This window comes from Loxodonta africana, chromosome 23 (genome assembly GCF_030014295.1).
Source record: "Loxodonta africana isolate mLoxAfr1 chromosome 23, mLoxAfr1.hap2, whole genome shotgun sequence".
NCBI lineage: Eukaryota > Metazoa > Chordata > Mammalia > Proboscidea > Elephantidae > Loxodonta > Loxodonta africana.
This window is the reverse complement of record NC_087364.1, coordinates 94578-119900: the sequence shown is the minus strand read 5'-3', so window position 1 is coordinate 119900 and position 25323 is coordinate 94578. Positions and strand designations below refer to the sequence as shown.

Here is a 25323-nt window from a genome sequence, read left to right as displayed (position 1 = left end):
GCATCTCTGATGATGTTTTTGCTCTGGCCACGCCATCCTCCACCAGGGCCCAGGAGAGGGGAACCCAGAGGCTTTACTTGTTCACCAAGACAGCCCTGTGCCCTCACGCTGACCCAACTTCACGAATTTTTTAAGTTGATTTTTACATGTTAATCTTGTGGGCAGGTAGAACAGAGGACATACATTGACTTAAACAACTACATTTTCTTTTTCCTGATTCTAGTGACCCTAACTGGATTAAAAAAACCGGTGTTTGCCACTATATACTATGTATGACTGCCAATACAGTTTCCCTATAGGACAGAGTAGAACTGCTCCATAGGGTTTCCAAGGAGGGCTTGCTGGATCTGAACTGCTGACTTTTTGGTTAGCAGCTGAGCTGTTAACAACTGTGCCACCAGGGCTCCAGTATGGATTGGGGTACTTTTAATACGAACTGGAGATATATATATATATACACATATCAATACATATGTATCAAAATATGACACACACCAACCATGAACTTTTCCTCAATACTACTAGACGGAACCACGTCCGTTTTCTTCACTCTGTACTAAAGGAAATCTAATCACGATTTTAGCACTGAGGCCTATATAAGCACTAACAGCATTTCTATTGCCAACCTCTCCCCCTCAACACAACGACCTTATCTTTGTTTATAAAAAACTATATCTGAGCAGAACATTATGTTTAATGCCTCGGAGCACACCGTTTTTTTTTTTTTTTTAAACAAAAGAGAACTTTTCTCCCCTGGGATTCTAGACATTCCAAAAAATGGAAGAGGTCAAGTGGAAATGAGAATGTTTTTACTATTTCAAACTAGAGTGACCAGCTCTGCTCATTGCTATGTGGCATTTTTTAATATGAAAAGTTTTTCCAGATTTTTTGAAATCTTCCTATGGGAAACGGAAATGCCCCTTCTCTCTACTTAGCAGCAGACACGGGCAAGGATTTTTAGTCCCTACAGCATGAAATTGGCATTGCGAGAATAACACATCCAACATACCGTCCTGTAAAATGATTTATCCAAAGGTGCTGAGCACTAAGCAGTTTTTAAATTCATTTTTCAAATGAATATCAATATTTTGGAGTCCCTGGGTGGTACAAATGGTTAACACACTTGGCTTCTAACCAAAAGGCTGGCAGTTCAAGTCCACCCAGGAGCACCTCAGAAGAAAGGCCTAGCAATCTACTTCCGAAAAATGAGCCACTGAAAACCCTACGGAGCACAGTTCTACTTTAACACGGGGTTACCATGAACCAGTCTACTCCACAGCAGCTGGTAATCAATATTCTATTTTTTTTAAATGTGCAGCCTATCTTACAACTAAGTTCTCTTCTTCTAAGACTGAATAAGCATTTCCGGCCACGCTGAGTGATGAACAGCCAGGCTGTGACTGGCGGCAGCCAGCTACTGCTTCTGTCCCATGACCTGTGGTTGCATTTTGCTCTACAATAACCAGGATGCAGCAATCTGGCTTCCACAGTGGGGCTCAGTCAGCCCCCAGTTCTCCCAGCCTCTACTGGGAAATCCCTTTTCCACTAGCTTCATTGCTGTGGGTATGAGACCCCCAAACAGGCAGGAGCCAAGTCTACCAGCAAGGGGTGAAGGATGGCCACCCACCTCCTCATTGTCACAAGTCATTCCAACCTCTCAGCAATTTAATTTTTTTAATTAAGTCTTTTAAATTTAAATTTGTATTTCTCAAAAACTGTTAAAATCAGAATCAAATGTAGTTCCTAAGAATCTAATTATTTAATTTAGGTTAAACTTTTTTGGGAAAACTTTGTACTTTTTTTTTGATAATTTTTATTGTGCTTTAAGTGAAAGTTTACAAATCAAGTCAGTCTCTCTCACAAAAACCCATATACACCTTGCTACACACTCCCAATTACTCTCCCCCAATGAGACAGCCTGCTTTCTCCTTCCACTCTCTCTTTTTGTGTCCATTTTGCCAGCTTCTAAGCCCCTCCACCCTCTCATCTCCCCTCCAGGCAGGAGATGCCAACATCGTCTCAAGAGTCCACCTGATCCAAGAAGCTCACTCCTCACCAGAATCCCTCTCCAACCCATTGTCCAGTCCAATCCATGTCTGAAGAGTTGGCTTCGGGAATGGTTCCTGTCCTGGGCCAACAGAAGGTCTGGGGGCCATGACCACCAGGGTCATTCTAGTCTCAGTCAGACCATTAAGTCTGGTCTTAGGAGAATTTGGGGTCTGCATCCCACTACTCTCCTGCTCCCTCAGGGCTTCTCTGTTGTGCTCCCTGTCAGGGCAGTCATCGGTTGTAGCCAGGCACCATCTAGTTCTTCTGGTCTCAGGATGATGTATTCACTGGTTCACATGGCCCTTTCTGTCTCTTGGGCTTGTAATTGCCTTGTGTCCTTGGTGTTCTTCATTCTCCTTTGATCCAGGTGGGTTGAGGCCAATTAATGCATCTTAGATGGCTGTTTGCTAGTGTTTAGGACCCCAGACGCCACTCTTCAAAGTGGGATGCAGAATGTTTTCTTAATAGATTTTATTATGCCAATTGACTTAGATGTCTCCTGAAACCATGGTCCCCAGATCCCTGCCCCTGCTACGCTGGCCTTCGAAGCATTCAGTTTATTCAGGGAACTTCTTTGCTTTTGGTTTAGTTCAATTATGCTGACCCCCCCTTGTATTGTGTGCTGTCTTTCCTTTCACCTAAAGTAGTTCTTATCTACTATTTAAATAGTGAATGCCCCTCTCCCACCTTCCTCCCTCCCCCATCTCGTAACCACAAAAGAATGTTTTCTTCTCACTTTAAACTATTTCTCAATTTCTTATAATAGTGGTCTTATACAATATTTGTCCTTTTGCAACCGACTAATTTCACTCAGCATAATGCCTTCCAGGTTCCTCCATGTTATGAAATGTTTCACAGATTCGTCACTGTTCTTTATCGATGCGTAGTATTCCATTGCGTGAATAAACATAATTTATTTATCCATTCATCCGTTGATGGACACCTTGGTTGCTTCCATCTTTTTGCTATTGTAAACAGTGCTGCAATAAACATGGGTGTGCATATATCTGTTCGTGTAAAGGCTCTTATTTCTCTAGGATATATTCCAAGGAGTGGGATTGCTGGATCGTATGGTAGTTCTATTTCTAGCTTTTTAAGGAAGTGCCAAATTGATTTCCAAAGTGGTTGTACCATTTTACATTCCCACCAGCAGTGTATAAGTGTTCCAATCTCTCCACAACCTCTCCAACATTTATTATTTTGTGTTTTTTGGATTAATGCCAGCCTTGTTGGAGTGAAATGAAATCTCATTGTAGTTTTGATCTGCATTTCTCTAATGGCTAATGATCTTGAACATTTCCTCATGTATCTGTTAGCTACCTGAATGTCTTCTTCAGTGAAGTGTCTATTCATATCTTTTACCCATTTTTTAATTGGGTTATTTGTCTTTTTGCAGTTGAGTTTTTGCAGTATCGTGTAGATTTTAGAGATCAGATGCTGATCAAAATGTCATAGCTAAAAACTTTTTCCCAGTCTGCAGGTAGTCTTTTTACTCTTTTGGTGAAGTCTTTGGATGAGCAGAGGTGTTTGATTGTTAGGCGCTCCCAGTTATCTAGTTTTTCTTCTACATTCTTTATAATGCTTTGTATACTGTTTATGCCATGTGTTTTTTCTTCCATGATCTTTATCGTTTTAGATTTTATATTTAGTTCTTTGATCCATATTGAGTTAGGAAAACTTTGTACTTTTAAGAGCCAGCAACCCTATGCTTATGTAACTGCTCAGAATATTGGAGGATAAAGAAGTTAAAGCCAAAAATATCAGTATTCCTAGAAAAGCATTATAGTTTGACATCCATACCATTGATTCCAAAAAAGAAAACTCTGTGTGTTGTCTCATGTTACATATGTAACTATATATGCAAATTTGTTTGTTGTTGTTGTTAGGTGCCATCGAGTCGGTTCCAACTCATAGCAACCCTATGCACAACGGAACGAAACACTGCCCAGTCCTGTGCCATCCTTACAATCATTGTTATCCTTGAGCTCATTGTTGCAGCCAGTGTGTCAATCCACCTCGTTGAGGGTCTTCCTCTTTTCCGCTGACCCTGTACTCTGCCAAGCATGATGTCCTTCTCCAGGGACTGATCCCTCCTGACAACATGTCCAAAGTATGTAAGACGCAGTCTCGCCATCCTTGCTTCTAAGGAGCATTCTGATTGTACTTCTTCTAAGACAGATTTGTTTGTTCTTTTGGGAGTCCAGGGTATATTCAACATTCTTCGCCAACACCACAATTCAAAGGTGTCAACTCTTCTTCGGTCTTCCTTATTCATTGTCCAGCTTTCACATGCATATGATGCAATTGAAAATACCATGACTTGGGTAAGGCGCACCTTAGTCTTCAGGGTGACATCTTTGCTCTTCGACACTTTGAAGAGGTCCTTTGCAGCAGATTTGCCCAATGCAATGCATCTTTTGATTTTTTGACTGCTGCTTCCATGGCTGTTGATTGTGGATCCAAGTAAAATGAAATCCTTGATGACGTCAATCTTTTTTCCGTTTATCATCATGTTGCTCATTGGTCCAGTTGTGAGGATTTTTGTTTTCTTTATGTTGAGGTGTAATCCATACTGAAGGCTGTGGTCTTTGATCTTCATTAGTAAGTGCTTCAAGTCCTCTTCACTTTCAGCAAGCAAGGCTGTGTCACCTGCATAACGCAGGTTGTTAATGAGTCTTCCTCCAATGTTGATGCCCCGTTCTTCTTCATAGAGTCCAGCTTCTCATATTGTTTGTTCAGAATACAGATTAAATAGGTATGGTGAAAGAATACAACCCTGATGCACACCTTTCCTGACTTTAAACCAACCAGTATCCCCTTGTTCTGTCCGAACAACTGCCTCTTGATCTACGTAAAGTTTCCTCATGAGCACAATTAAGTGTTCTGGAATTCCCATTCTTTGCAGTGGTATCCATAGTTTGTTATGATCCACACAGTCGAATGCCTTTGCATAATCAATAAAACACAGGTCAACATCCTTCTGGTATTCTCTGCTTTCAGCCAGGATCCATCTGACATCAGCAATGATATCCCTGGTTCTACGTCCTCTTCTGAAACCGGCCTGAATTTCTGGCAGCTTCCTGTCGATATATTGCTGCAGCCGTTTTTGAATGATCTTCAGCAGAATTTTGCTTGCGTGTGATGTTAATGATATTGTTCTATAATTTCCACACTCGGTTGGATCACCTTTCTTGGGAATAGGCACAAATATGGATCTCTTCCAATCAGTTGGCCAGGAAGCTGTCTTCCATATTTCTTGGCATAGCTAAGCGAGCACCTCCAGCGCTTCATCTGTTTGTTGAAACATTTCAACAAATGCCATATGCAAATTTACATATACTAATAACCCACTGCTGTCGACTCCTAGCGACCCTACAGGACAGAGGAGAACTGCCCCACAGAGTTTCCAAGGAGTGCCTGGCGGATTCAAGCTGCCGACCTCTTGGGTAGCAGCCATAGCACTTAACCACTACGCCACCAGGGTTTCCACATATACTAAGTACGAATTCCTTATGGCAATTATCCTGCTGTATTTTGATTACTTATGGAGTTCCTGGGTAGGGCAAATGGTTAACACATTCAGCTGCTAACAAAAATGCTGGAGGTTCGGGCTCACCCAGAGGCACCTTGGAAGAAATGCCTGGTGATCTACTTCTGAAACCCTTACAAAACGTAGCTCTACTCTGACCCAGATGGGTCAACATGAGTCAAAGCCGAAACAACAGCAACCGGTTACTATGATTGCTCACTTGACTGCCTGTTCACTTTCCTAAGTGCTTCTCTGTGGGAGAAGTCTGGTCTTTTTAATACCATTTGCCTTGTTAGCTAGCTAGGTGCTCTAATAATTGCTGAACAAACTGAAAATAATACTCTCTCCTCATGAGCACTCAAGTTTTATTTTCCTTTGAGAAAATATGTAATTCCAAATTAAAATCAGTTGATACATCTTTAACAAGGTAACTTTTCTCACCAACATCACGGTGTTAAAAACTGGGTGAAAACACAACTCCTCCCTTGGGATGCTGTTGCCTGCCCTGCTTCCTTCTGGATACACTGCACTTACCAGAGGGGCCAGTAACACTTATCGCCTTGGGATGCTTTGCCTGGCCTCCTTCTGGGTACACTGCACTTACTAGAGGGGCCAGTAACACTTATCGCCTTGGGATGCTTTGCCTGGCCTCCTTCTGGGTACACTGCACTTACTAGAGGGGCCAGTAACACTTATCGCCTTGGGATGCTTTGCCTGGCCTCCTTCTGGGTACACTGCATTTACCAGAGGGGCCGGTAACACTTATCACCTGTCCGGATGGCTTCCTCCAAGCTGTCATTTCTCTCTCCCTTGAGAAGTCTGTGGTAGTAGCCAGGATTCTGTTCCATCTGAGCCTGAGCTCCGCTCACTCCCATCCAGACGCGCGCTCGGTGCTCGAGTGGAACACCTTTCCGGATATAGCGCTTCACTGAAACAGTGAAAAAGTGGTGGTTTAGGGACAGCCAAGTACTAAAATGAGGTCAGAAACCTTGGGAACAGGCCCTTTCGTCAAAATGGCATCAAAGGTCAATGCTTTCAGCTCTCACTATTTCTCCCCCTAAATAAAGAAAGTATTTGAAAGATCCAAAATTTCCATCTCTCCACCAGAACTGTTACATATACTATTTATAAAATTCTACTCTCCCCTCCTAACACTGAGCACGAACTAGGCAGACCAGAATAACCCTTAGATATTTTTACTTCAAAGCCAAGTGACTCGGATGACTGTCAGCGGCTGCACTGTTCACTCCTTGATCCATCCACTCACCACCCACCCCAGAGACGTCACGTGCTTACAGCTGAGGACAGAAAGAGGAGTTAGACACAGTATACAGAGTCAGTGCGGGAACAGCAAAGCTAGGTATACACATATTTGCGAGGAAGACTACGGCAAAGGAAGTGAGGGCAAAGCTGAGAGATAAAAACAAACAGTAGCCTGAAGTCACCTTTAGCTAAGTAACAGTGTAGCTCAAAAAGTAAAGCTCGTCACCCTTGAGTGTTGCATTCTTTTAAAAAAATTACCTATATAAGACCAAATGGATAACAGCTATTTTACTTATTTATTTTTTATTGTGCTTTAGATGGTTTACAAAGCAAATGAGTTTCTCATTAAACAATTAATACAGATACTGTTTCGTGGCATTGGTTACCAACCCCATGATGTGTCAACACTCTCTCCTCGACCTTGGGTTCTCCATTGCCATCTTGCCTGTCCCCTCCTGCCTTCTAGTCTTTGCCCCTGGGTTGGTGTGCCCATTTAGTCTCGTTTTGTTTTATGGGCTTGTTTAATCTTTGGCTGAAGGGTGAACCTCAGTACTTCAGTACTGAGCTAAAAGGGTGTCGAGGGGCCATACTCTCAGGATTGCTCCAGTCTCTGTCAGACCAGTAAGTCTGGTCTTTTTTTGTCAGTTAGAATTTTGTTCTACATTTTTCTCCAGCTCTGTCTGGGACCCTCTATTGTGATGCCTGTCAGAGCAGTCGGTGGTGGTAGCTGGGCACCATCTAGCTGTGTTGGACTCAGTCTGGTGAAGGCTGTGGTAGTTGTGTTCCATTAGTCCTTTGGACTAATCCTACCCTCCTGTCTTTAGTTTTCCTCATTCTCCCTTGCTCTAGACGGGCTGAGACCGGTGGAACATCTTAGATGGCCCCTCAAAAGCTTTTAAGACTTCAGACACTACTCACCAAAGTAGCATGCAGAACATTTTCTTTATAAACTATGTTATGACAATTGAGCTAGATGTCCCCCGAGACCATGGTCCCAACCCCTCAGCCCAGTAATCTGGTCCCTCAGGGAGTCTGGATGTGTCTGTGAAGTTTCTGTGACCTTGCCTTGGTCGTTGTGTTGACTTCCCCAATATTGTGTACTGTCTTACTCTTCACCAAAATTATCACCTTTCTATTGTCTAGTGTTTTTCCCTCTCACACTTCCCCTCCATCATAAACATCAAAGATGGTTTCTTTTTGTGTGTAAACCTTTTCATGAGTTTGTATAGTAGTGGTCTCTTACAATATTTGTCCTTTTGTGATTGATTTATTTCACTCAACATAATGCCCTCCAAATTCATCTATGTTGTGAGATGTTTCACAGAATCATCATTGTTCTTTATTGTTTCATAGAATTCCACTGTGTGTATGTACCACAGTTTGTTTATCCGTTCATCTGTTGAAGTGCATCTAGGTTGTTTCCATCTTTTTGCTATTGTGAACTATGCTGCAGTGAACATGGGTGTGCATGTCTATTCGACAGCTCTTCTTTCTCTAGGATACATTCCTAGGAGGAGGATAGCTGGATCGTATGGTATTTCTATTTCTAGCTTTTTATGCAAACACCATATTGATTTCCAAAAATGGTTATACCGTTTTGCATTCCCAAGGACAACAGCTATTTTAAAGCATAGATGAGAAGTTTGAGGGATAGGAGTTTAAGTTAATGAGAGTGAAACAAGAATAGAAATAGCAAAACTGTTGACACAATATAAAGAATGTAGCCAATGTCACTGATCATTATGTATAGAAACTGTTGAATGGGAATGAGTTCTGCTGTGCATATTTTCACCAAAAGTAAAATATTAATTTAAAAAAACAGAAAAGCAAAGCCAAAAAGAAAAAAACCAAAGAGGAGATAACCAGGAAGATAGGAAGAGCAGAAGCAACACTGTAAGTGTAAGGGACACATAGAAGGGGAGAGACCACTCAGTTGATCCCTGGGAGCTACAAGCAGACAAGGAAGGGAGGAGCAAGACAGGAGCAGATGTAGGCAGGGGGCAGATGATGGAAGACCTCGTGTGCCAGATGTAGGCAGGGGGCAGATGATGGAAGACCTCGTGTGCCAGATGTAGGCAGGGGGCAGATGATGGAAGACATCGTGTGCCAGATTTAGGCGCATGGGTCTTAACCTGAGGTGACAGGGAGGGAGTCAGGAGTGATTCTGGTCAGGTTTGTATTCGGGAAGCTCTCTAGCAGCTACAAAGAGGATGGGCTGAGGGGGCTGAAACCTCTGAGAAGGCCAAGATGGAGAATACAGGAGAAACAGCAAGTTTAGGGATGAATGCTGAGAGTTCAGTTGTAAACATCTGAAGTGTGACATGCCTAGTTGGCAGCTTAAGGGCTTTGGCTGGAGATGTAAATTTGGCAAACATCAAGATAAATACGGTAGTTGAACCAAAAAATGGATAAAATCAAGCACAGATAACATGTAGCATGGTGAAACCCTAACCACTGTATCTGTGAATGTGATCCTATTTGGAAATAGGGCTTTGCCTTTATTTTGTTAATGAGATCATACAGGAGTAGCGTGGATCCTAACCTTAACTCCCTCCAAGTGGTGTCTTACAACGGGGAGTACAAACACAGAGTCAGACACCAAGGGGAAGACGCCACATGACAACAGAGATGGGTGCATTTACAAGCACCCACGGGTTGCTGGCAGTAACCAGAAGCTAGGAGAACACCACAGAAGGCACTGACATGGGCGAGCTCTGATTTGGACTTTTAACATTCAGAACTCTGAGAAAATAAATTTCTATTTTTTAAAGCCACTTGTTTTGTGGTATTTTGTCGTGGCAGCCCTAGGAGACTAAGACAGCCTGAGAAGAATTGGCAGCTGAGATCAGAACACTACATTCTGGTTACTGCATTTCAACACCACATTTGAAGGACAAACAGAAGAGGGAGAAACCTTGGTGGCAACTGAGGCTGGAGAGCCAGAGAGAGATGCAAGGAAAACCCTTAGCAGGTGAGCCCCAAGGGGCTGAGGGAGATGGGAGGTTCAAGTAGAAAGGGGTGAAAGCTAGCAGAGAGCCAGGGAGGCAAGAACTAAAAAAAAGGGGAGCCCTGGTAGCATACTGGTTAAGAACTCAGCTGAGTGGAAACAAGAAGGAAGGGGAAGCACGGAACACAGTTCTTTCTAAAAATCTAGATGAGAAAAAGACAACTCTATCGAAGGAGGTGACAAATTTCAAATCAGGAAGAGCAGGAGGGAGTTAGGTAGAAGTCGGACACCTGAAGTAGTCTGTGGGCAGAGAGAGGGTGAAGTACAAGACAGAGGAGCAAGGTCTGGGGTGAGATGGGTGCAAGAGCACAGAGGAAAGCAGGAGATTCTCTGAGAGCAAAAGAAAGAAGGTGAAGTTTCGGAGCAGTGCCTAGGAGAGACAGGTCAAAGGTCGTATGAGGGCCCAGCTGGGGTGAGAGGTCACACACTTGTGGTTGCACCGCCTGCAGGGTTGTTGCCCCAGTGGGTCCAGGCACCCTGGTGAAAGAAAGAGGTGGGGGTGGCATTGGTGGGGGGTGGCACTGCTGCATGGTAGCTCTGCTGGGCAGCTGCCAAGGAGGACAAATGGACAAGGGAATCTGGGATGCTGGTGATAGAGGATTTCAGACGATCCAGGTTTTATAGACAAGGTCACAAAACCACAGGGAGCTGAAAGACAGGGCAGATGGAGGAAGCCAGAGACTGGATGCTTTCATGGAGCTGAAGAAAAAGCGTGATGATGTGCAGTGAGTGGCAGGACAATAGGCTGGGGCTGGACAGGGGGACGTCTGAGTGTTCAGATCTCAGACATGAAAATTCCAAGGGTGCTCATGGAAGTGGGTGGACAGGAGGCTTCCCAGCTATCACTGTGGATGGGTCACACTTAGGGACACTGGTGTTAAACCCAATGACTGTAGGGGTGCTAAAGCAGTCAGTGAGTGTGGGGGAGGTAAGCAAATAGCAGATAAAAGAAGGGGGAGATGAGGCCACAAGTCTATGAAAAGTCAAAAGCCATATAAGAACGTTTTTCATTTTTTTTTCCCCTGACAACTGCACATTATAAACATTTTCCCTTCACTCCCTTCCATTTTCTACTTCTAGAGCCGAATCGACCCACCCTTACATAGCTGAGTGTCCTTGGGCAAGCTGAGTTACTTCACTCTGTCCTTCAATTTTCTTATCTGTCGAACAGATAAGAATAGTAATAGCATATGCCTCACACAACTATCATGACGATTGCATTAATTAACATAGATAAATCACTTACAACAGTATCAGGCACACAGGGTTTTTCAGTCCCCCTAGCCTAGTACAGGGTCTGATCATCTAATGCTTAGATTAGTTCACTTCTCACTTGGCTCCTAGAAATATCTAGCTTTTAAATCTTTTCCTATTCCATTTCATCCCATTCCCAGCTACCCTCCTTTAGAGAGCACAAATGGAATGCTGACTACGTATCGGTTTGGCGCAGGATGGGGCAGTGTTTCATTCTGTTGTGCATGGGGTTGCCGTAAGTCAGTGTCTGACTTGAAGGAAGCTGACAACTACAACCAGCCTCTACCCTCAAGGCACTCAGAGGTTTACCACTCCCCGCGGCCTCTGCCACAAACCCCAACTCCAAGCTGGATGTTTCAAGGCCTCCATTAGTGGCTACCCATAGACATTCAACCTCTGCTCTTGGGGCCTCCCACTTTGTTCCTTCTAGCTGAACCAGATTGGCAAGGTTAACAAACCTGATTTCCCAATTCCTATCCTCCTCATTCTTTTCCAGGAATCCAGGGCAGTATTTCCTTCAAGGATGATTTCAACAAGCACCTTCTCTGGGAAGCCTGTCTTATCTAATCTTATAGGTTACTCATTTACTCTGGGTACCCTTCGTATTTTTTAACTCTATTACCCATGCCATCCAGTTGATTCTAACTCACAGCAACCCTACAGGACAGAGTAAAATTGCTCCAGGGGGTTTCCAAGGCTGTAATCTACAGGAGCAGATAGACAGGTCCTGCGGAGCAGCTAGTGGGTTCCAACCATAGACCTTTTGGTTAGCAGCCCAGTGCTTAGCCACTGTACTTGTAGAGTTTTAAACTCTACAAGTACAAAATCAGGCATGTTTTACTGCCTCAGAACTACTCTCAGAGTAATTCATGTGTTTGTGTCTCTCACAATCTGGGCTGGACACAGAGAGATGCTCATATTTATCCCTTTTTAACTTGAGTGCAAACTTGTAACCAAGCACTGCACTAGGGGCTTTTACATTCATTCTATTCTAATTAATTCTTTCCCAGAGACCATCCTAACTCCAACAAGGTATTTGTGGGTGCCTCTCTCTGGAAAAACATTTTCTAAAAATGATTTGTGGTGGAAATATTTTCAGTCCTAGCAATTAATCAGCAACAGAATGTCCACACATACCGCAAGAACCTATCAGGTAACTTAGACATAACCAAACACCTCTAGAGATGAAGCTTCTAGGCTCAAAGGCAAAGGACCACAGTCTCAGGGGACATCTACGTCAATTGGCACAACATAGTAAATAAAGACAATATTCTGCATCCTATTTCAGTGAATAGTGTCTGGGGTCTAAAAAGCTTGAGAGTGGCCATCTAAGATACAACTGTTGGTCTCTTCCCATCTGGAGCAAAGATCCAAGGGATCACTTAGTCTAAAGGACTAACGGACCACACGAACCATGGCCTACATAACCCCAAGATCAGAAGAATTTGATGGTACCAGGCTACCACTACCAACAGCTCTGACTGGGGTCACAACAGAGAGTTCCGGACAGAGAGGGAGAAAATTGTAGAACAAAAAATCAAATTCACAAAAAGGACTAGACTTACTGGTCTGACAGACTGGAGGAACCCCTGAAACTATGACCTTAAGACACCCTTCTGGCTTGGAACTGAAGCCATTCCTGGAGACCACCTTCCAGCCAACAACAGACAAGCCCATAAAATAAACAATACTCACCGAGAGGAATGTATTCCTTAGAACAATCAATTACACAAGATCAAAAGGGTAATATTTGCCCAAAAGCAAAGATGAGAAGGCAGGAAAGGGGAGAAAATCAGGATGAAAGGAAACAGGAAACCCAGGGTGGAAATGGGGAGAGTAGTGACACATTGTGGGGAATGAAATCAAGGCTGTGAAATACTCTATGTATAAACCATTGAATGGGAAACTAATTTGCTTTGTAAACTTTCACCTAAAGCACACACACACACACACACACACACACACACACACAAAAGAACTTGTCAGGTGCAGGCAAATACAAAAGTCCAGGGTCAAGCTGAGCTCACAGAAAGAGGACAGCACCAGCAAACCTGTGTGAAAAGCTGTATCTAAGTCACATGTAATCCCATAACCCCAAGCAGATCACCTGAATGAATGCAGCAGTCATTTATATATAATTATAGGAATGTTAGAAATGTTGGAATAAGGGAGGCTAGGGGAGCATTCGGAGTCCTGGTGGCATAATGGCTGAATGCTTGGACGCTAACCAAAAGGTCAGCAGTTTGAACCCATTCAGCAGCTCTGTGGGAGAAAAGACCTGGCTATCTGCCCACATAAAGATTTACAACCTAACACCCATGTTCACTGCAGCATTATTCACAATAGCAAAACGATGGAAAAACCTAAGTGCCCGTCAACAGATGAATGGATAAACAAGCTATGGTACATACACACAATGGAATACAACGCAATGATAAAGAACAACGGCGAATCTGCAAAACATCTCACAACATGGACGAATCTGGAGGGCATTATGCTGAGTGAAAGAAACCAATCACAAAAGGACAAATATTGTATGAGACCACTATTATAAAAACTCATGAAAAGGTTTACACACAAAAAGAAACAATCTTTCATGATCATGAGGGAGGGGAAGGATAAGGAGAGGAAAACACTAATTAGGCAATAGAAAAGTGGTAACTCTGGTGAAGGGTAAGACGGCACAGAATACTGGGGAAGTCAGCACAAGTTGACAAAGGCAAGATCACAGAAGCTTCTCACAATTACATCCAAACTCCCTGAGGGACCAAATTACCGGGCTGAGGGCTTGGGACCACGGTCTCAGGGGACATCTAGCTCAACTGTCATAACATAGTTTATAAAGAAAATGTTCCACAATCTACTTTGGTGAGTAGCATCTGGGGTCTTAAAAGCTTGTGAGCAGCCATCTAAGATTAAGATACTCCACTGGTTCCACCCCATCTGGAGCAAGAGAGAATGAAGAAAACCAAAGACATAAGGGTAGGATTAGTGCAAAGGACTAATGGAACACAACTACCATAGCCTTCACCAGACTGAGTCCAGTACAAATGGATGGTGCCCGGCTACCACCACCAACTGCTCTGACAGGCATCACAATAGAGGGTCCCAGACAGAGCTGGAGAAAAATGTGGAACAAAATTCTAACTGATAGAAAAAGACCAGACTTACTGGTCTGACAGAGACTGGAGCAATCCTGAGAGTATGGCCCCTCGACACGCTTTTAACTCAGCACTGAAGTCGCTCCTGAGGTTCACCCTTCAGCCAAAGATTAGACAGGCCCATAAAAAAACAACAATACATGTAGCTCAACCATGTATAAGAGACTAAATGGGCACAGCAACCCAGGGGCAAGGACAAGAAGGCAGGAGGAGGCAGGAAAGCTGGACGCATGGAAACGGGGAACCCAAGGTCAAGAAGGGGAGAGTGTCAACACTTCGCAGGGTTGGTAACCAATGTCACAAAATAATGTTTATTAACTGTTTAATGAGAAACTGATTTGCTCTCTAAACGTCAATTTAATGTACAATAATAAACCAAAACAAAAACAGATTCTTCAATCTTAAAAAAAAGATTTACAGCCTAGAATACCCTATGAGTCAGTTCTGCTCAGTCCTACAGGGTCACTGTGAATCGAAGTCAACTTGATGGCACACAACAACAGGGGCACTTTCATGTAACATTTCTCCTCAAAACAAATAAAAAAAAGAGATCCTTATATCCAAGGAAGCTAATTCTCATAAACATTGAGAAATCTGATGAATACCTGAGGCGAAAAAAAAAAAAAAATAGCTATATTGCTTCACATTGAATTCACTTCATCAAATTTCCATTAGTTTTGGTATAATGATTATTGTTTTATATTGTTTGTGACTGGAATGATAAAAAAAAGTATTTGAGTTGTCTCTGTAAATTGAGAATTATTTCATTTTATATGAATATTTTTGTTGACAATCTCATGCATGAAAAAGTAACTAGTAATTTCCTAATGACAATGCAAACACATAGGAAAAGAAGCCAGGAGACACGAGGTACCTCAATTAATCGAGAATGAGTAATTTCCCAGGCAGAAGGGAAAGATTTATAAAATTAACATTCAAATTAATTAAGCCCAGGGATGCTACACTGTACCTTCAGCGACCTTAATTTAACCTGCAAAACAGTTAATTTTCATAGCAAATATTCAAAGCTTTGCGATCCTTTTAAATCACATCACATCATTATTTTAAAGAATTCCTGCATTAAGAAAAAAGAAATACGATCACACACAATTTGTTAAATTCTACAAACTGCCGTGAAAACCAAAAGATCCGAGGCATAAAGTATATTGAACAGAAAAACAAAACAAAACAATTATAAGAATAACCTTACAGGCTAGTCAAGAAAAGCATTCAGAGTAAAATCTTGTTAATTCCAACTCCAAGGTGATCCAAAGTTTGTGCTCATCTGTATGTGAATGTCTTAATGGCATCAGAATGTAAGTTCTCTGAGGGCAAAGCCTTGACCATCTGTTCACTGTTGTGCCTCCTGTGCTTAGAACAGCACATCTGGGATTATGATTTATATTGAGATTTGGCTCTAGATCTCATGACCTCTTGGAAATGGAATGTAGCCAGAAATGCACTGAATGAGTTGTTAATCATTCTTTGCTGAACAGCAAGGATGAGGTGGTCAGTCCCAACACATGCAAGAACTGTTCTAACTTAGAGGCAAGGTAGCAAAGAGGAAAGGACATACAAACTCAATTATATTTCTATATACTTGCAATTAACAATCAGAAAAAAAAATTTAAATAGGGTCATTTACAATAGTACCAAAAAAAAAAAAAAAGAGAGAGAGAGAGAAATACAGAGGTATAAATCTTACAAAATATCTACAGAATTTATATGTTAAACACTTCAAAAAGAAATCAAAGAAGACCTAAATATATAGAGAGACATACCATGTTCATGGACTGGAAGACTCAATATTGTTAAGATGTCAATTCTTCCTAAATTGAGCTATAGATTCAATGTAATTCCAATAAATGTTTCAGGAAAAAATACTGTAGATAATGACAAATTCTAAAACTTACATGGAAAAGTAAGGGAACTAGAAGAGCCAAAATGAAGTGGGAGGATTCATATTCTCTGATTTTAAGGTTTACTATAAACCTACAATAACCAAGACAGAGTGGTATTGGTGAAAGGATAAACACATCGATTAATGGAATATAATAATCCAAGGAGACCCACACAAACAATTGCTTTTTGACAACAGAGCAACGGAAATTCAGGGAGGCTGGATAGTCTTCTCAACAAAGAATGGCTAAAAAAAAAAACAAAACAGAACACCAACAATGTGAAGTGCCAGCAAAGATATGGAGTAACTGGAATGCTCATAAATTTGTGGTGGGAATGCAAATTGATATAGCCACTTTGGAAAACACCTTGGCAGTTTCTAATGAGTTCAACGTACACTTACCGTGTGACTTAGCATTCCTACTCCTAAATACTAATCCAAGCGAAATGAAATTTTAAACTTAGCACAAAAACTCGTATATGAACGTCTATAGCAACCTAAATGCCTTCAACTGATAAATGACTAAAAACATTTTGGTATAACTATACAATAAAAACTTCTCAATAACAAGAAAAAAATGAACCATTGATATAGGCAAGATCACGGATGAGTCTCAAATGCAGTATGTTAAGTGAAAGAAGCTAGACTCCTGGAAAAGACTAAACTCTATGAATGGAGAAGAGATCGATGGTTTGCCTGGGGCTGGGAGATGGGACTGACTACAAACGGCAGCACTAGGGAATTTTTGGGAGTGACAGAACTCTTCTGAAGTTGATTGTGGGGAGAGTTACGTAACTCTGCACTTGTCAAAACTCATGAAACTGTACACCAAAAAGTATGAGTTTCACAGTAGATTAAAAAAAGTATTTACAAAATATAAAATGTGGGGGGGGGAGAGAAAAATGGTTAAAGATGCCAGCTTTGGAGTCAGATATTCTACTGTTATGTCTTACTAGTTCCAGACCTTGAGCAAGGTGCTTAACCTTTGCAAGCCTCAGTTTCTTCTGATGCTGAACAAGTTTTGGTGGAGTATCCAGACTAAAACAAGTAGGAAGAAAGGGCTGGCAACCTACTTGTGAAAATTAGCCAGTGAAAACCCTATGGATCACAACGATCCGATCCGCAACTGATCATGGGGATGGCACAGGGCTAGGCAGGGTTTCATTCCACTCTGCATGGGGTCACTATTATTTGGGGGCTGACTCAACGGAGATAAAGCACTTAGCCTAATGCCTGAATTATAATAAGGGCTGATTTAATCTAAGTTAGTCATAACAGCAATAGTGATATCCAGAAGTTTCACAGAATAAAGCTTTCTGCTACTTTCTTTTTGATATGTTTGTCACCTGAATTTAGATGGTTTTTTTAATATTCTAAGTACAGAATACCCTTCAACATAAAGAAAACAAAAATCCTCACAACTGTACCAATAAGCAACATCATGATAAATGGAGAAAAGAATGAAGTTGATAAGGATTTCATTTTACGTGGATCCACAATCAATGCCCACGGAGGCAGTAGTCAAGAAATCAAATGACATATTGTTTTGGGCAAATCTGCTGTAAAAGACCTCTTTAAAGTGTTAAAAAGCGAAGCTGTCACTTTGAGGACTAAGATGCGCCTGACCCAAGCCACAGTATTTTCAATCACCTCATATGCATGTGAAAGCTGGACAATGAACACGAAGGCCACAGAAGAACTGATGGCTCTGAATTATGGTGTTGGCAAAGAATACTGAATATACCATGGACTGCCAGAAGAATAAATAAATCTGTCTTGGAAGAAGTACAGCCAGAATGCTCCTTAGAAGCAAGGATGATGAGACTTCATCTCCTGTTCTTTGTACATTTTATTAGGAGGAACCAGTCCCTGGAGAAGGGCATCATGCTTGGTAAAGTAAAAAAAAAGTAAAGGGTCAGCAAAAAAGAGGAAGACCCTCAATGAGATGGATTGACACAAGGGCTGCAATAATGTGCTCAAACATAACAATGACTGTGAAGATGACGCAGGACTGGGCAGTGTTTCGCTCTGTTGTACACAGGGTCACTATGAGTTGGAGCTGACTTGATGGCACCTAACAACAAGAGTGCAGTAAATTTGTTTAACAGTCTTTTATACTTTATTTTTCTAAGTTGATGGACAAAGAGGAAGCTGTTTTCTTGATGGCTACTGGTATATACTTGCTACTGAAAAAAAGATGAAAAAATCTATTGCATCCACAGATAGCAAAATCAAGCCAAGTAAGTTATAGCAGTATGTCTTGAGACATACTGAATGCAAGATTTGAGGATAATAGTACTACTGGAGACATTAAGATAGAAAGTACAGATGCAAATCCTCCAAAAAAAGAAACAAAAGATCAGAAGGACCAAAAAAGCAAGATATGAAGAACAGGATAAAAATGGAGATCTCAGGTGTGTGCGTGTTGAAATTCAGTGATGTGGTTCTGAAAACTGAGCTCCTTGGCTATTAATCGCATACTGAGGGCTCATCTTTCTTCACCATGTCATCTTTCCCTGGCGATGTCACACACCTGACTATACTGCAGTCAGTCCAGAATATCTGGCAGGAAAATATTAGATCCACATTTCTGGAATACCTCATCTACTCCAGTTTTATGTCTGACACAACTTTCTAGGAGCTTTGCCACCGCTAATAAGCTCCCAAGCTGCCAAACAGGAAACCACACTGAGGCACCAGCAGGGACATATAGATCACAGAACTCATGTGATCTCCACATTCCTCTCACCTGATTCATCGGTGTTCCTCACTTCCTAGAAAAACATGACTTGCTGGCAGGCTATTCTCTAGTCATCCTAACACTCTGGCTCCCATTCCTCTAGTTGAAGCCTCACCGGGAATGAAATATATTTGATCCTTAGCCTGTTTATATCAATTATACGCATTACCATAATTAGACAACTTGATTGATGTTACAGATTGAGTTGTATCCCCCCAAAATATGTGTTTTAACTTCTAACCCCATACCTGTGGTTATAATCTCATTTGGCAATAGGTTTTCCTCATTAGGGTAAGAAGATGGCATTAGTGTAGTGTGTGTCTTAAGTCAATCTCTTTTGAGATATAAAGGAAGCAGAGATGGGGAAGGTGGATGTCACATACATGAAGATCACCAAGGAACCGAGAAATACAAGATGAGAATAGACAGGGACCTTCCCCTAGAGCCCACAGAGAAAGAAAGTCCTCTCCTAGAGCTGGTGCACTGAATTCAGACTTCCAGCCTCCTAAACTGTGAGAAAATAAATTTGTTTGTTAAAGTCACCCACTTATGGTATTTCTGTTATAGCAGCACTAGATAACTAAGACAATTTAATCTTACATAAATCAATCAAACATTAAAACAAGAAGTTGTTACTTCCATAAAAACCAAGTTGAGTGTTTTCAGAAAGCTGATAGGGGCAAGTGCTCAAAAAAAAAAACAAAAAAAAAACCATGAAACTGTTGAATTAGGTATGAGCAAGATAACTGTAAAAGAATGGGAGAAAAGAATAAGAGTATAGAAGGGTCCTGCATTTAGAGTGCTCTACTTGGAAAAAAAATGACAATGCATTATGAGTGTGGTTTAAGCAAAAAAGAAGATACAGAAGCGAAATTAGCTGACCCCTTCTGCCCAAAGAAAAGAAGGATGATAGAATAGAACCAAATGACAGAAGCAAAGACAGAAGAACAAATGTGCATTTGTGTTTTATAGAAAAGATTTATGCACACAGGTATTTTGAAAAAGGGTTCCCTGCTTTAACTGACCTTTCGTTCGTCAGACTAAAGCTAACCACCAGTTGGAACCACATAGGACAAGGGGCTTCCCCTGCATTAAAAGCGAACCACAGAGACAGAGGAACAGCTCCAGGTGAAGACGCGTCTACACGCCAAGCGACACCTTGGGTTGCCAGGAGCTGGACGAGACAAGGAAGGCTCCTCCCCCAGAGCCTTCTGAGGAAGCAGGGCCCTGCTGACGCCCTGCGTTCACACTCCTGGTCTCCAGAACTGAGAGAATAAACTCCTGACCTTGTTAAAAAAAAAGGAAACTGCAGGAGCTTCTGTACAGTGTGCTATCATCTGTATGTACACACGCACATGCAAACACTGTTCCTGTATGTATACATGCACATGCAAACACTGTTCCTGTATGTATACATGCACATGCAAACACTGTTCCTGTATGTATACACGCACATGCAAACACTGTTCCTGTATGTACACACGCACATGCAAACACTGTTCCTGGAAGGAGACAGAAGAACGGTTACCCACAGTCGCCTATACGAAGAGACTGGAAACTAGGGACCGGGATGCAAGAAAAACGCAATTCCACTTTACATCTTTTAGCGTGATTAAAATATTTTACCCTGTTTTCTATATAAATTATATATATATAATTATATATACAAACCAAACCCACTGCTTTGGAGTCGATTCCAACCCACAGCAACCCTATAAGACAGAGTAGAACTGCCCCATAGGGTTTCCAGGGAGTGGCTGGTGGATTCGAACTGCTGACTTTTTGGTTAGCAGCTGTAGCTTGCCATAGCTCTTAACTGCTGTGCCACCAGGGCTCCATACATACACATATACATATATATGTGTGTATATATATATATAAAATTTTAAAAAGTTAAAAGACCAGTTAACTTTTAAGAATAAAGCAGAAGATACAGCCACTGTGGAAAACAGTTTGGTGCTCCTCAAAAAGCAATCACAACCCTAGGTCTATAACCAGAAGAAGAGAAAGCAGGAATACAAACAGAAACCTGTACACCAATGTTCACTGAAGCACTTTTCACAATAGCCAAAAAGTGGAAACAATCGAAATGTCCATCAACAGATGAGCGGATAAACAAAATGTGGTATATACATACACTGGAATACCACTCAGCCATAAAGAGAGATGAAGTCCTGGTACACACTACAACATGGATGAACCTGAAAAACTCATTCTGAGTGAAATAAGTCAGTCACAAAAGGACAAATACTGTATGATCCCACTTACATGAAATAAGCAAATATATAGAAACCAAAGGTCATGAGGGGCCATTAGGTTTATGTTAATGGTGGTGGAGTGATTTAGGAAAGGATAGTAGGAATGGTTGTACTACTTGAAGAATGTAATCAGTGCCACTGAATTGTACACGTAAAATTATTGAGATGGCACGTTTTGTAAAGTATATTTTCACCAAAACAAAATTGAAAAAAAAAAAAAGAATAAAGCGAAAGGGAGAATGAAGGCAGGAGTTCAGCTGGAAACATGTTAAACATACAGAGGTGGAAGCAGGGACCGAACATCGGTGTGCCAGGGTTTACTTACGATATTTACAAAGGATATTAGCTTCAGGGGCCGGAGTTGACTCATTTGTAAAGCAAAAAAGACCAACCTGAGGCACTTGCAGCTCTATGATTTTATGAAATGCTGTTATTACCAGTTTTTAGTAAAGCTCAGTGGTATCTCTACACTGGTTCACTCCCCAATCAGAAGCCTAGCTATTAACAGTCTTCCCCTCCCAAGTCTCACACACCAAGTCCTGGAGATCAACCAGCCTCCATCCAGCCCTCCCAGATTCAACCCCACAACTATGTCCTACTATGTATTAGGCCCACTTTGCTGGGCCCTGTTCACTAACCAAAATGGCCTTTTTCAAAGTAAAGATTGATCATGTAACTCCCACTGCTTAAAAACTCTTTTACAATTTGCTTTTCTTGGCTTGATCATGATTGATACACCTCACAGCCCTTTGGCACCAGGTCCTCTGGCTTCGTCTCCGAATCCTTCCCATGGCATACCTTGCACTTGGGCCATACACCTCTGTTCATCTGCAGCTAAGAGTCCCACCCCCACCTCTTTGCTCATGGCAGCCCTATGGACAAGGAAATGAAATGATGCCTGGTCCTGCACCATCCCCAGGATCGGCTGGGGACTGGACTATTGTGATCCATAGGGTTTTCACCGGCTGATTTTCGGAAGTAGGTCGCCAAGCCTTTCTTCCTAGTCCGGCTTAATCTGGAAGCTCTGCTAAAGCCTGTTCAGCATCATAGCAACACACATGCCTCCACGGACAGATAGGTGCTGGCTGTGCATGAGATGGAATGGCCAGGAATCAAACCTGCATCCCCAGAACCCAAGATTAGAATTCTACCACTGAACCACCAAGGCCCTGCCCACACCTCTTAACCTTTGTATATGTCCTCTCTCATTCAAAACTCTGCTTTAGTGCCCCCTCTTTCAGGAGACCTTCTAATAATCCCCCTTTCCCCTATTTATCTGAGTTCGCATACGGCCCTGGGCCCACTTCCACCACAGCCCTCACCACACTGTGTGGCAAGTACTGATTTTCCTGTCTCTTTACCTGCTACGCTGTCTGGAACATCATAGGCAAACATTTCATTCATTCATTTAACAAATGTTTAAGTAATTATCCCAGCCCAGCCTGTTCCCGGTGCTGGGGATGCAGCAGCGAATGAAATAAAAATCCCGGCCGGGAAAGAGGGATCTCTGATTCCAGCAGGGGAGCAAGCAACGTACAAAATAAATAAGGTCCAAGACGTGTTACGCAGCAATGAGGAGAAAACCCTGCAAGGGGGCAGGAAGCATGTGCACGTGTGGCAGGAGGGACGTACAATTTTAGACAGGTGTGCAGGGAAGGCCTCAGTGAGGTGGCATCTGAGTAAAGACGTGAAGGAAATGAGGCGAGAGCCCTACAGGCTCTGGGGAAAAGAACTCCAAGTAGGGGGAACAGATAGTGCAACGACTCTGAGGTAGGAGCAGGTGAGGGGAGCTCAAGGAACAGCCAGGAGGCCACGAGGCCCAGAGTGAGTGATGGCTGGGGAGAGAAAAGGAAATGAGGTCAGAGTCCAAGGTGAGGGGTGGGGCAGCGATCATGTAGCATCTTACAGGACGCAGGAAGGACTCTGGCTTCTACTCTGAGGAAAATGGAGAGGGTTTTGCCATAGGAAAATATAAATGGAGAACTTTGCCCAATTTAATTCTGAGGAGTAACGAATCAGTTGAGAATCCCTAGGTAGCGCAAATGTTTAAGCACTCAACTACTAGCTGAAAAGTTGGCCGTTGGAACCCACTGAGACACACCTCAGAAGACAGGGTTGGTGATGTACTTTCACGGCCCTGAAAACCCTAGGAAACCGTTCTCCTCTCCACACACAGGATCGCCACGAGTCGAAATCTACTTAACAGCAACTAACAGCAGCTTTCTCATCAACCCCCAGATACGACCCTTCTCTTCGTTTGGCATGAATGCTGCAGTTCTCATTCATATCTAGCAAGAAGGCCCATCTCAAAGTGGAAAAAGAACAGAACGTTCCTTACCTTAAAAGAACAAGTTCTAACTGAGTTCAAAGCTGTAAGCCATTACCAAACCTGAGTAGGACAGGCCATTTTCCTTTTCTTCCTTCCTCCCATGAGATGCATCGTAATGAATACAGACATGTGCTTATTCTTAGGAGGGGCGTGAGCCCTTCCTCCCTTCTGACCACCCAGGGAGAAGGCTCTGGTTGGTCTGATACCTCGTAACCATATGTTCTTTGGCACAGCCCTAAAAACACACATGCCCAAAGTCCAACACATCCTCTCTAATTAGGGTATTTAATGATTAGGGCTCTTTCCTGCAGCACTTAAATTCACTTGGGTTTTAGTCTAGCAGATGTGTTTACTGAGTGAGTAAACAGATTAGGCTTTGAACTCACCTTTCATACTTTTCTGGACACTATTACTTCCCTTTAAAAGCTTAGACCATTTTATTGCTCTTCTAGTGAGTATTACCAGATAGGTGGAAAAAAATTCTTCATAAGATGCATAATCAAAGTCTTCAGGCCTTTCAAATCCATACGGATCAACCCTACAAGAAAAACAAAAACTGTAGACTAAGAATAAAGTTTTCATACACACGCATGGTGCCCTACTGGCGCAGGGGTTAAAGCGTTTGCCTGCTAACCCAGAGATCAGCAGTTCGAACCCACCAGCTGCTCTTTAGAAACCCTATGGGGCAGCTCTAGTCTGTCCGATAGGGCCACTATGAGTCAGAATCGACTTCAATAGGGCCACTATGAGTGAGAATCGACTCAACGGCAACGGGTTTATACACACAGGTGACCTTTTGGGAGCCCTGGTGGCGCAGTGGTTAAGACATGGCTGCTAACCAAAAGGATGGCAGTTCAAATCCATCAGCTGCATCTGGGAAAGTCTATGGGGCAGTTCTACTCTGTCCTATAGGGTCGGTATGACGGCAACTGGTTTTGTGACCTGTTGAAGTCGTTAAATCTTGTTCCAAGGAACGCTACCAAAATATATACAGCGGTGCCCAGTCACCACAATTTTTCTCAGCCAAGCAACAGCGTTTTTATGGATACAGGCTGCTGTGGAAAGGAAAAGGACAAGGAGCCTGCGTGGGAAAAAGCAGCAGCACACTGACTTCAGAGCCAGCCAGTGTTTAATTGTAACCATTCTTAACGCCGGAGGAGCAACACTGAAAAACGAGATGACGGCCCACGACAGGGAAAGCTCCCTGCCAGTCACCAGTCACAGGTCCTGGTGAGGCCGAACCGCCAACCCCGGGAACCCTGGCCGCGCGCCCCTGGTCCCTCCCCAGCCGGCTGCGGGAGGAAAAGGGTTTTGCCGACCGAGGCGCGGTGTTGCGATTCCCAGCCAAGGGACAGTGCACCGCGCGCGAAGCAGCGCCAGCGGGCGACGCGGCTCGGTACGCGCCCAGGCACCCCGCCGGGGGCTCCGCGACCGTTCGCCAGCCGCCCGGGCAAGGAGCGTTTCCGTAGGCGCCGCGGCCCCTCCGCGCAGGGGCGCCCCGCCACCTACCTGGGGACCCGGTCCCGCGCCGCCTGCGAATCCGCGTCCCCGCGGCGCCCCTGCTCCGCCGGCGCAGAGTCCATGGCGCGGGGGCTCACGGGGAGCTGCGAGGAGGGGGCGCTCTCCGCCGGCCGGGCCCGGGGCAGCGGGAGGGCGGCGAGGAGAGCCGCGGCGGAGGAGGCGCCTGGGGCCGCGAGCTAGGCGCCCCGCCCCGCGCAGACCCGCCCGCGTCCTCAGCCGCCCCTCCCGGAGCCAGGCGGATCCCCGGAGGCCGGGGCGTGAGCGGGTCCGAAGTTCACCTCCCGGGGCTCCGGGAGCCCTCGGTCTCCCTCC

The 25323-nt window shown here is 43.3% G+C and overlaps 1 protein-coding gene across 1 annotated transcript in view; it reads right to left on the bottom strand.

The window, feature by feature from the left end:
• Positions 1–25105, bottom strand: part of GRTP1 (growth hormone regulated TBC protein 1) — a 64529-nt gene extending 39424 nt beyond the window's left edge. The window contains exons 1-3 of the mRNA XM_003414053.4: positions 25000–25105; positions 23877–24028; positions 6348–6506 (exon numbers count right to left, since the gene is read on the bottom strand). Of these exons, the coding sequence (XP_003414101.1) occupies positions 6348–6506; positions 23877–24028; positions 25000–25073 (385 nt within the window). The 5' untranslated portion in view covers positions 25074–25105. The remainder of the gene's footprint in view (positions 1–6347; positions 6507–23876; positions 24029–24999) is intronic.
• Between the last annotated feature and the right edge of the window lie 218 nt (positions 25106–25323).